Raw genomic sequence first — 12,961 nt, 5'->3', positions numbered from 1 at the left:
TGCCAAGGCTGCAGTCCTTGCTGCAGCTGGCCTCGGTTCAAATCCCGAATCTGGTGGCCCTTTGCTACATGTAAGATGAGGAAAACTTCTTCCTCAGTGCAGGGCTGGACTGGGACAAAGTAAGTAAGTGCCGTAGACAAGTGTTCCAGTCCAAATGGACCAGTATACTCACTCGCCATAACTAATATGTAACCCTTTTAGCTATATTTTGCCCAACGCCTCTTCAGCTACACACTGCTCACTCTGTCGGCCCCACTGTCCTGTCCCTGCTCAGCTTCCCTTGCTGCTTCTGGTTAACCATGGCCACCCTCTCCTCCTACCAGTTGATCCGACCACGATGACGGCTGTGGCTGTAGCAGCCCCTGCAGTAAACATATGACTGATATGTTTTGCCCGTAACTTCACTGCACACTGTACATCTGGCCACTGGCATGCCTCTGCCTCAGTCTGATAACCTAAACTCCATAATCAGATCCTAAAGTGAAACTGAGAGGAGCTGCCTTATGCTAACATTAGCTCACTGTGAGGGTACATAGTTGAAATTTGAGCTCCAGTCCTGCAACATGCATGCAGCACGCTCTTGTGGACACCGAGGTACATCGAGAAGACTGGTGTACTGATGCAGTGACCCACAGGGATTTGTTCGAGTACACCTTTACAGTCTATGGAGTACACCCAATCACTAGTCTGACTATGGCACAAGGGAAGGGCCAGAGGAAGGATGTCAAGAGGTCCCTCACCATCCCAACTCCATGGTCGTATGCTGCCCCCTTTTTGTTTGGAGTATGAATTTGACTGTTAGCCAATTCATACGTATCTCCCTCTCACCGTTTGCTATTTAATTCAAACTTATGATTAGTTAATGAAATTAATAAGTCTGCTTGCTTGTTTTTAAACCATTTTGAAAATGAGAAAATCCCCAAATGACTGCCAAATCAATTATCAACAAAGGAATGTTATTTGAAGATTTAACAGCTTGGCTTCCTGAAATATTCAAGAAGAACTCTCTGCTTTTAACCACTGATGTTGTGCAGCAAGATTCAAAGCCTGATTAGACTCATGGGACTTAAAAAATTAGTCTTTGAAGATCAGCCCTGCAATATGCACCCCTTTTTAAAATCTCGCAACCACCCACTGTGGTGACTGCTTGCTGCCTCCGACCCAAACAAGCAGGATTTTGAGTCAGCGGGTGCAGGGGACAGATGGTCTGCAGTGAGGACCCTGAAACCACCAAAGTGCTGAATTCCTTTGTGCTGGTATCACTCTGTGCTAAACGGGTAGGAAAATTGAAGAACTCAAAGGTCTCGCCTCATTCTCCTGTGTCAGCCTTGCATTTGGTGTGACATTGGAGCTAACACGCATCTCCTCATTTAAAAAAGTCATCTTTAGAGCAAGCCCTCTCTCTGGTTCCTTTAACTAGTTTGGGGAAATGCTGCTTTTAGTTGCAATCAGTTGAAATTGTCCTTCAAAGGCTGTGGGTCTCTTATATGCGTCTTCAATATTACGGAGAAACTTTAAAAAGAAAAAAAAACCCGCTGGTCTAAACTAAAGCTTGTCATAGCACAGCCAGCCTCTGGCAGCCTGAGGGCTGAGTCTGTGTTTGCTTTCTTTTAGCCCAATCTGCTCTTTATCTATTTTATGTGCTCTAGGCGATGTCTGCACAGCACAGAATAACACCAAAAGACAAGCAAGAGAACAGGGATATTTTTTTAACCCTCACAACACTATTTTTTTTTTTACGGTTTTTAAGTGCTGCTTGTCAGTTTTATCACATATGTCACATTCATGTAGATGTGCTAGCTGCTGCTCTGATGTCAACACATAAAAACTCCCAGAAGCATAAAATAATTATCTTTGATTTGGAGTTTAACTTTTAGCACATGTCTCAGCTGGTATTGCATATTCAACATTTTAACATTTCCTCTCCTCTTGCCTCTGTCTTATTTAGTCCCACTTTCTCTTACAGGCTTTTCAAAAGAAACAAGACCCAAAAGCAGCAGCCTTCACCCTACAATTTTGCCAAAATCGGTCACAATTTTCACAAAATCATTTCAAAAGAAATAACAAATTACTTCCTTGATAAGGCATCCAATTTCCTGTGTAATGGCCCTAGCACGTTGGCACGCCGACTGAAGTTGTGCACCAGGCAGCCATGCAGCTTTACCCTCTTTCACAGGATAGGCCAGGATGTCAAAACCAACCCTGTCAAATTTGTAAAGCAAGTTCAGAGAGGTCACAGAGGAGATGCTCTTGGCACAGGACAAAGAATCTGCATGGGGAGAGGACAGCACCTGTCACAGTTTAGTCATCCAGCTCTCAGTATATTTCCATTGATCCTGCCTCAGTCTGCCAGCCACGCCCACCTCGTCAGTCTACTCTACTCACCTGTGCACACAGCTGCTTCTCATCACATGCAATCAGCCCAGCATATACTCACCAGCTCCACATTCATTCCTTTGCCAGATTGTTCTTTGCCATGTGAGACTTTCCAGTCGGATTGTCTGCCACTGTGTGAACTGTTTGCCTGTCTGCCAGAGTTTCAGTAAACCTAAAGTCTTTGTGTTGTAATTGGGTTCATACCCCACCCATTACAGCACCATGAGAAAGTAGGAAGCTGGCTGTGGAGACTGCAATTACCAGAGTGAACAGGAGAGCTGCGCCAAAGCACTCCCTCAAGTTAGACAGGGACAATGGAGAACGCTTAAAGTGGAGTGAGGAGGAGGTGTAAGTCGAAAAGAACTTGGGAACATGATGATCATGAGAATTAAACTCATTATCACTGGTCCCTGTGTACTGCCATTACCTCAGCCACTTTAGACAGGCAAGATATAACATCAACCAGACACTTCTGGTCAGAATGCAAAAAATAGCTCAAGGATGGGGCTGGAAAAACAAGAGTATAGGGTGCATACCATAAGGCATCACTATGGCAACTGTTGGGGTTTGGGATCACTTCATATGTAAAGAGATTTGGTTTTCCATTTGTTAAATTTTCTTTCTTTCTTTCTTTCTTTCTTTCTTTCTTTCTTTCTTTTCTTGTGGTAAGTAAAGAGAAGTGTCTGTTATACCTGTACATCTGTGAAATTGGAAACTGGGTATTCTTTTTAGGTTGGTACACTGTATTTGCTGGATATATTTTCAATAGAATGTCATGTTTTTATGCTTATGTTATATTAATATCAGAATGTTATGAGGAGTTATGGAAGCTGAAAATGGGATGAGGGATCGAAGCAGGCTGAGCAGCTCAGTGCTAAAGCTGTGTGTGTATCAGAGGCAAAGCAGCATTGTGCAAAGTGCAAACAGTCCAACCATAGCAACATAAAAATCTGTTGGTGGTTTCTTATCATGTGATGGTATGAAAGCTTTCTGGGCACTTGTGTAATTTAGACTTTCTGTTTGCTGATGCAACTGAAAACATTGCATTTCTCTCAGAGGAAGTCCAATGGAAGTCTGTAGATCTACAAATTGAGAGCTGAGCCCACTCTGCATCACCGAGCCCGGAGATGCTCCAGTTTTAATATGCAGAATGTGAAACTCATGAGCTTGTTAACATCTCACTCTCCCTGCTCCTCCAGCGAGCACCTTCTTACTACTTTATCATATTTTCTTTTTCCTCCACCCTCCTCTCCATCCTTCCTCATTTTATCTCCTAATCCTCACCATCCTCTTGCCTTCATCCATCCTAATTCTCGCCTCTCGACACAGAGACAAACACACACTCAGACCCTGACACTGTCTTTCTGCTCTCCTTGCAGGGACCAGGAAGTGATTCAGGGCTGGGGATCATAGGATGGGGTCCCCACTCAAAGAGATTAAACGGTGCAAACAGCAGCTGCCAGGGCCAAACACTGCAGGCGATCTCTGGTTGTATCTCTTCCTCTTTTCCAGTGTAGAAAAAGAAGATTACGCCACTGAAAAAAAGAAAAGACCCCATCTGTAAACAGCTGAGGACTTAAAGTGACAGGCCTGGCCCTGAGCAGACTTTATGGGACTTTATTTATTTAAGAACATGGAGGCTGAGTTTGTGATTACTTCTCTACTGTTTTTATGAGCAGGGATGATTTTGTAAACAAACCAAGGTTCCAAGTTCAAAGCTGTGTTGATGGATGCTTTAAGAAATATTTCATCAACAGTGCTTTCAGGGTCTTTAAAGTTTCTGCTAGCCTATTCCAGCCACAAATCAAATCTCCCTAATCTCAACTCCGCTGTCAGTGACGGTGTTTTTTTTTTCATTAATTTATATAAATATCTTTCTGTTGGTGTGAGATTTTTTTCAAAACGTTTGGCACTGCGCGCATGTCTAGGTGCATATGTTCTGAGTGTGTAACTTGTGTGTAGTTTTTATTTGGCTGTACATTATAATGTAAATGCATCTATCTCCTCGCAGAGAGCGCTTACTGTAATTCTCCTGCACTCTTACATTACTGCGCGAGTTTGTGTGGGTCCATTGATGCTCTTCACTCCGACGGTTCCCATTGGCTTGGCTACAACCCGTGGAAGGTGTGGTCTGGATGATGGATGGTGCTGCTTTTAGTCAAACCCTGCAGTTTAATATTGAACAGAAAAGTGTCGGGAAGCCGCGGTCATGTGTGTTCGACACAAATGTCTCTGACTTCTTTCTGAGCCTATTCCCCATGAAGTCGCACTTGTTCCAGGAATGCGTCACCAGATTTTCAGCCACCTGTGGCAGGATTTAAAATGAAGACGTGTCCTGAAAACTCCGAGGAATGAAAGGGAAACTGTTCTCTTGTCAAGCCCTGTCACTTGGATTGAACTCCGACTGAAGTTTAGGACGGAAAGAAGCTCTTTTTAAAGCACTTAAGGATCGAGGCTTTGAGAGGGAAAACCCGCGAGATGTGAGTGCGTCTTATTTGACCATAATCATGGGCACCGTGCGCTACTCGCCCTGTGCGTAAGCTGTTGTGGAGAGTCCACACATTATGAGACGCGATGGCATGGTGTGACCGAGGGGTTCAGACTTTACTGGCCGTCGTGGGGGCCTTCGCCGCCTTCAGCCTCATGACCATCGCCATCGGCACCGACTACTGGCTCTACTCCCGTGCGTACATCTGCAACGCCACTAATCTCACCACGGACGAGACCCAGGTGCAAACCAAGAAAGTCAAAGGCGATCTGACGCATTCTGGACTGTGGAGGATCTGCTGTATCGAAGGTAAAGCCAGGTCTTGTGAGTCGGTGTCCGTGAGTTGACAAACTTTTTGAAGTGCTAATGAGCAATTTGTCTGGCACAGCAGCTTCTGATTGTTTGTTTTACAGTGCAGAAGGGGGCAGTGTGCACGGTGTGATTGTTCAAATAGCCATGACAAGTTGAGTCAGTGCGATGAAACTGGACTTGGAGAAAGAGGGACTATCCGTATAAGAAAGAAAAGAAAATCTCAGTTTTTGTGGCAGCCAAAGAAATGGGAACATTTTGTCAGTCATGTTTCTGTTGCTACATGTATGGATACCATTTACTACAATGACACGACGAGAGAGAAATTGGAGGGAAACCACTCCTTGTTGCGTATATTGGCGTTGTTGTGTGCATGTAGGTTAGGTTGCGTGCGCGCGCGCGTAATGGCACATTTGCCTCTGTTTTCCTTGTAAATGATTTAATTGATATCTGGCATGCATAGAAACATAATGACCATTGATCGTTTAAAACAAGCAGTACTTTATTTATTTTGGTTCGTCCGTATTTTCTCATTAACGTAAAACGGTTGCTTGGCAACTTGTTCCATAAAATTGCATAGACTTAAATAAGTTTTGTTTGAGCAACAGACTAGCACATTGCTCATGATCTGCCAAGATATGATGTTCAACTAACACTCGTGAAGACCTGGCTTGTGACACTGGGTGAACAGCTTGGTATTGTTAAATATAATATAAATATTAAATATTACATCATGGAGCGTGCGACTGCTTCTCTGGAGAGAGAGAGGCCAAATGAATGAAATCAATCAGTTGATCAGAGAAGGTGGTCGCCAGTGACGTCCTCCAGTGGAGCTGTCCTCTGCCGCTGGTGCTGAAATCTCCACTCTGGATGATGCTCGTTTCTTACTAACCGACAAAGGATGAATTAACTAACTTTATGTTGCACTGGAGCACTTTGAGCTGGTATAACTTATATTTTTTTAAACTTGTTTTATTTATTTATGTATTATTAATTATTAATATTGATTATTGTGTGTTTTTATTGTGTGAATGAGCAGCTGACCAACTCGTAATTTCCTTCGGGATCAATAAAGTTGCATCTAATCTAATCTTCAGCTTCAGGTGCAGAAATTGTAACAAGCAGGAAGCTAGGAATAGTCACTCACTGACTCAAACAAATTGACTGAAGGGCTCTGCAAATTTTAGTTCAAACCTCCTCCACACCATTGTCTGCAGAACTTGTGTGTATTTCCTCATGCTCATTCATGTTTTACACTGTAACATCATTCCACAGAATCAGTAAGACTGTGTTGTGCGTGGGGAGGTCCAAGGAGGCGTGCCCAAAACATCTGTATGCAGGTGTTGCATAGGTAGACACTTTCTTTTCCATAAACTTTAGCTCTGTGCTGTTAACAGGAATTACTGGATTTTTATACTTAAAAAAAGTGCATTGCTATTTATGGATTTCCAAAGGTGATCAAAAGACACATTCCCTCTGCCTCACTTCAAACCCCAGAGAGTACCATCAGCAGGAGTGATGGAGTGCTTCGCTGATCTTACACATCTGTCGTCTTTTCCACCATCTTCTCCTTCCCTGCTCCAAGGGAAGGGTGTTGAGCTGAAACTGAAAGCAACACACTTTTTCCTTCTCGCTCACTCACTCACACGCACACACACACAGCACCACCACTTGTGCCACACTGTTGGCTCTGTCAGCAAACCTGCATGTAGCTACCAACTACCTTATTTTAGCTGAGCCAAAAGACTTCCCAAGACTTTGGCTTTAATGACGACCAATCAAAGGCTCACTCTCAAAACTGCACTGACTTCAAACATGGACAACTCCAGGATACGAACTCTAAGCTAGAGTTGCTCCCTCTTTTGCTTAATTCATTTTTTCACATGTCAAAATTTAAAATTATTCTTTCAGTTCTCATCTACCCCTTTGTGGTTGATTTGAAAAAGTAATGAAAAAGAAAGGATCAAAGCTTTAACTTCATTTAACCGTCCGCTCATTTCATTTCCCAGTTGAGAGATAAGCTCTTCTAGGAACAAAGAAAAATAAGGAGCCTAACCAGTTGTATTAGGTCAAATGAGGGACATAAATAATGGTTAAGCCCGGGGACAGACCAGACGGTTAACCTTGTTGAAGAAATCTGGCTCGTCTTTATGTGCCAAACAGACGTCTGCTTGAGTGTTGTCCTCTTGAGGGACGTGCAGGTTCACCTCGGGCGAGCGTTGGTGGCAATGAGCTTTTAAAGGAAACAAAGTGAAATATTGTTCTGCAGCCAGTCATGCTGAAATACAAGAAGAGCTCTCACTTAAGGAACACACCCCTGATTGGTGAACACGTTAGAGTGGCACTAAAAGATGTGACGTCTTTCACAATGGTACAACTTGAGAGGGACAAATCCTGCTGACTTGCCCCGAGCCATCATCTCACCAAGTGTTTTTCAGTCAATCTGAATGGATGAGCTTTTCTGTGGCTTTGTTCGTGTGTGTGTGTGTGTGTCACATGTTTCTGTGGAGCATCTGAATGTGTGTGTCTGTCTGTCTGTGTGTGTAAGCCTGGTGAATGCATTAGTAAGATGTCAAAGGCGTCCTCTGAGAAGCGGAGCTAGAAATGTGATTCTGGGTTGCCGGGGGGAGGTTGCCATGGTGAAGCTATGCTGAGTAATAAAAGATGGGCTCCGGTCTCTCAGACAGATGGGCTCTGGGGAGATACCTCCCCTACTGAGCTCACTCTCTTCCTCTCTCCCCTCTCTATTTTTCTCAGCGTCGTTCCTTGGATTATTAACTCACTGGCCTTCTGTGTGTTGTTTATTGATATAATAATGTTGCTCCAACATCCTGCCTCTTTGTTTGGTCCTTTCAACGTTTTTTTTTTCTTCTTTCCTCATTCCATTCCCTTTACCCTACACCTTCCACTGCTATTCCTATATCTCTTAGATGACACAATCGTGAAACAATCCAATTACTCTGAAACACTAGTCTGAAATTCATACGCTCACACACACAGTGTATTGAATATATTCTGCTTCTATATTGATCCAAAGAGTGTGCTTGGTACGTTAAAAAAAAATCAAAAAGGAAACTGAGAGGGGGCTGAAGAGGGAAACATTTCAGAACAGCAGATTGGAGAGAAGTGGGTAATTGAGACATGATAGTGGTTAGAGTGTGCTCAGGATGTGAGTTGAAAGAGACTGAAAGAGCGAGGTTGAGAGAGTGGAGTCAGTGAAGATAAACTGAGTCTGGGCTCTTATAGTCACAGACAATAACCATAGAAGATTGCAAACAAATGGCACATCGAAAGTTTGTGCTGATGTTGAGTTAAAAAAAACAACAACTGTTGAATAATTTCCACTCAGCCTCCACCTAAACGCATTATGTGTGTCCTTATGGCCTGACAAACAAGGTTAATGTATTTCTTACCTCCATCCCACCACCACCATAACTCCACCCCAGAGCAAATTCAACTAGATGATTGTCTGCCAATGTCCTGCAAACCAGAATATACAGAGATGGAGACCCTGCTCACACTTATTTTGTAGCCACAGTTGAGTTCAGCCACACCCCCACCACTGGAGTGTCATTGTCTTATATTTACAGCTGCACATTTAGGAGATGGCAGAAGTGAGTCACAGACAGATCATTTCTATCCAGCACAGTACAGGCAATGTTATGTTTTCATTCATTGATGTTCCCAAAACACATTATAGAATGGAATAGAATAACTTTATTATCCCAAAGGGGAAATTCATTTGTCTGTCAGCTCATCTGCCATTAGCGGAAGAATTAAAAAGCCTGATGGCTGTAGGTACAAAGGATCTTCTATGTCTCTCCGTCCACCACTGCCATTATGTGAATTCTTAAAAGACTATAAATCCTGTTGAACATTTCAAAATCCATGTTTGCTTGCTGGCCTGCAGTCTTCTCCCACACCTTTCCTGGCACTTTATTCTACATTAGTGCTGCCATAGTGCCAGACATGGTCAAAAACTCCACCTCTCAAACAACACAATCTGGTGAGCTGGCGGTCTAAAGGCTGTAAAATGGAGCGTTGAACTGTTTGTAATGTGACACTTGACCTTCCACAATGACTGGATTCAAAACCATTCGTACAATCTGTAAAATTAGAAAAATATTTTAATTCTTATTTAATTTGATTTATTTTAGCTATAAACACTATTAGCACTTTGGATTTTACACAATTTGCTATGACAGTATGGTTTAGACTGAATAATATGTTATTTGTACAATAGTTTTAAGCTCTGAAGAATCGGTGGGAGTCTGACCCCTTAGCACCCACACGATGAACATTTTACATGGTTATTGAGATTTTGTTCCTGTTACAAGAAAAATAAGAATTGCTTACTTTTTTTTTCTTTTAACATTTTTTGCACAGTGAATGTGAAAAATCAGGTTCTGTTAAACCTTATTGGTTTCCTCCAGATACCTCCCATGTAATTTGATGCATCCACAGGTGTCAGGTTTGGGTGTCTAGCGTATAGTCACAGAACAACTAATACAATACCAAAGACAGAAATGACAGAAAGCAGCAGCAAAATCACACATCAGACACTTAATTCAAAGTCTAACCTTTCAATATTCATAATGCCCCAATGTTTTATTCTCTTAAAAGTGGAGGGAAGATTTTCTCTGTGAGGAGACTGGGTCTTTGAATAGAAGGTGCCTGAGGGCTCGAGAACTTCAGAACCTCAGATCCACAGCAGCCTATCCTCAAATGGTTTCTGACATGGCTAGAGGTGAAAACAGGACAGTTCAGCACTAGTTAATATGTTCTTCACAAAAAAAACTTTTCTACAACTTATTTGTCTCAGGGTCATTAAGTTGCATGTTGAGTCAGTGGATGGTCAGCATGTAATTTCTTTTATACCTGTCTTCATTAGAGCTTCTTGTGTCAAGCTCTATTATAAAGACACAATGTTTGCCTTTAACTGCCATAATTTCTTCCCTTCATATGGCCATCAGTCACATTTATAGTCAGTGTGCTCTTTGCTTCTCCGCAGGTATCAACAAAGGAAGCTGTTTTCGGATCAATCATTTTCCAGAGGATAATGACTATGATACTGACAGCTCTGAGTACATCTTACGTAAGTCACTGCAACTCTACATCTTCAAACGCTTCAACCCTTAACCCGTCTCTCCCCTCCTTTTTTGTGTGTGTTGTGATGGAGTTATCACAAGGACAATTAATGTGTCATGACATCCTTTTCCCCTCCTCATAAAAGCCTGATGTCATGACAGTACAGTAATTGGAGCGACGGAGATGATGAAGTGTGTTTGTGCTGATGAGTAAGAGGGTGCTTGTCTTAAACAGGACTTTTCCCATGTAAGCGTACATCTCACATTTGACAAAGGGAATTTAATGAAGCCATCATGCAGAGTAGGGTACACCTACACTGAAAAATTATCTGCACTTTTCTGTTTGGCCTCAGCTACTAATGAATCTATCAATTTATGCTCGAGGTTTCATATCAGCTTCACTTGGCATATCACATTTGGTTTCCACTTTGATGCCCTGTCCCCCCACACAACTGTTCCCATCTTTGCTGTTGTCTATATTGATGAATTTCAATAAGCGCATGGAAATTAAATCCTGCAGTCCCTTCGCTTAGTGTCATGGAAAGGCAGAAACGTCTGCTAATTAGGCTGTGGTATCTGCCCAAGCATTCATCTGTCAAATCTGAGGCAGTCTTGGCTTTTTTTCCCTGACACCCCTCTATTTCTATACATATGGCAGAGTTACTACATGTGTCAGCCAGGCCTGCCATACATTGTAATTATCAGGATCTATTAACCTCCTCAGAAATCCCATCAACTGTCACATGAATGGTATTTTATAGTAGAATATATCTCATTGACACTCAAACACACCTTGTGTGTGCTCATAGATTAGATTAGATTAGATTAGATACGAAAATGTATTGTCTGTTTATCACAGAAAGTCATCTTTGACGTGGCTCAAAACACATTAAAAGAAGACAGACACGATAAAAGAAATAAAACAAAATCAGGTGCTCATACTAAAAGGAGGGGGAAAACACAAGCATACTGCATGTTAATTAAAGTGCTTAAAGTGGTGATCAGTGGTGTGGTGCACTTAAATTGTTCTGTTTTTGTTTAGAATGTTTATGGCTGTGGGAATGAATGAGTTTTTGTAAATCGACCGTCACACTCTCACCTTGTGTCTCTCATGAACAGGTATAGTGCGTGCATCAAGCTTATTCCCCATTCTCAGCACCGTCCTACTGATGCTGGGTGGCCTGTGTGTCGGGATGGGCCGCATTTATAACAACAAGAACAACATCCTGCTCAGTGCTGGCATCCTGTTTGTGGCTGCAGGTAGGACGAGACTGAGAACAAACAGAGTATAAACAGTGTTGCAGACAGACAGAAAGGATATTGGCTTGCAGTGGAAGACAGACACAATAAAGGAGGGTTTCCCTTAAGTGTCAGTGTGGCAAATCAAGTTTTGCCTCTTCTTTTTAAAGTAACATCCTGTATTTCAAAAGAAAATACAAAATGTGTTTTTCTCTTTGGCATATTTTGCTGTTTTTGAATGACAGCATAACAGCATATGTCCCAAAGCCTTTAGGTGCTTCTTTCCTTCCTCTTTAATCCATTATGCATCTGTCTGGAAGTGACAAATACTTCTTTCTGCATGTGCAAAGAGGAATGTCAAAAGATTAAAATCTCAGTGATAGGTGTGAATATTAAAGCTGCATTTACATAAAACCTCCTTCTTCATCAAGAGGATTTTACACAAGAGATCGAACTTGTAAAGCAGATTTTCTCAGGTTTTGAATGTGATAGTTATAGGTGTGTGAACCTAACCTGAATCAGCGACTTGTGACAAATAACACTGGGAAATTGCACATGGTATATAATCTGTAGGGTTTATTCATCAAAACGTTTTTTTAACATTAGGCATTTTACATCAAAGCTCTGTGCTTTTCATTCATCTTTCCTTTTAACATTCCCCCTTCACCTTGACCTCTCTCATCCGTCCTGTCTTCAGGTCTGAGCAACATCATTGGCATCATCGTCTACATCTCCAGCAATGCCGGCGATCCCAGTGACAAGAAGGATGAGGACAAGAAGAACCAATACAACTATGGATGGTCCTTCTACTTTGGCGCTCTCTCCTTCATCGTGGCCGAGTCGGTGGGCGTTCTTGCAGTCAACATATATATCGAGAAAAACAAAGAGTCACGCTTCAGAGCCAGACACGACTTCATCAAAACCATTCACTCCTCTTCACCTTACTCCCGCATCCCAAGTTACCGTCACAGACGAAGGCGCTCACGCTCCAGCTCAAGGTCGACCGATCCATCCCGTGAGCCCTCCCCGGTGGGGATGAAGATCAGTGGAGGCGGTGGCGGGGGAGCAGGAGCTTTGTCAATGGGGTTGCCGATGGGGGATATATCTCTGTACTCCCTCAGTAGGGACCCTCTGAAAGGTGGAAGTGGCACTGCAGGGCCCTACAGTCCTGAGAGGGACTCTGGGTTTTTACAAGTCCACAACTGCTTCCAGAAAGATCTGAAAGATGGAGTAAACAGGAGGACCACGCCGGTATGAGGTCAGAAGTGTATCGCTGTGTAAAACAATAAGCTTGATGGAGCATACTAGATATTGTACTGCTGATGAGGAAGGACAATTCCTCCCTGGGGCTGCTCAGGCAGCAGCAATGCTGAAAGGTCAGAGCTCAAAATTGTTTTCCTTGTGTCCCTCTGTGACAGAATAGTGCCAATCAGTGTTTCATTTGGAGGAAGAGGTAAACTAA

At 42.7% G+C, this 12,961-nt stretch overlaps 1 protein-coding gene across 1 annotated transcript; it reads left to right on the top strand.

The window, feature by feature from the left end:
• Positions 1-4,950: 4,950 nt before the first annotated feature.
• On the top strand, positions 4,951-12,759 carry LOC310987890 (voltage-dependent calcium channel gamma-4 subunit-like; the record flags this gene model as incomplete). Its single annotated transcript, XM_083974359.1, has 4 exons — positions 4,951-5,173; positions 10,185-10,268; positions 11,380-11,520; positions 12,197-12,759. The coding sequence occupies 4 exons, from the start codon at positions 4,951-4,953 to the stop codon at positions 12,754-12,756; spliced, it is 1,008 nt and encodes a 335-aa protein (XP_083830485.1). The 3' UTR covers positions 12,757-12,759.
• Between the last annotated feature and the right edge of the window lie 202 nt (positions 12,760-12,961).

Source organism: Trachurus trachurus, assembly GCF_905171665.1.
Source record: "Trachurus trachurus genome assembly, chromosome: 1".
NCBI lineage: Eukaryota > Metazoa > Chordata > Actinopteri > Carangiformes > Carangidae > Trachurus > Trachurus trachurus.
Note: the sequence above shows the minus strand (reverse complement) of the source record. Positions and strands in the feature narration are given on the sequence as shown.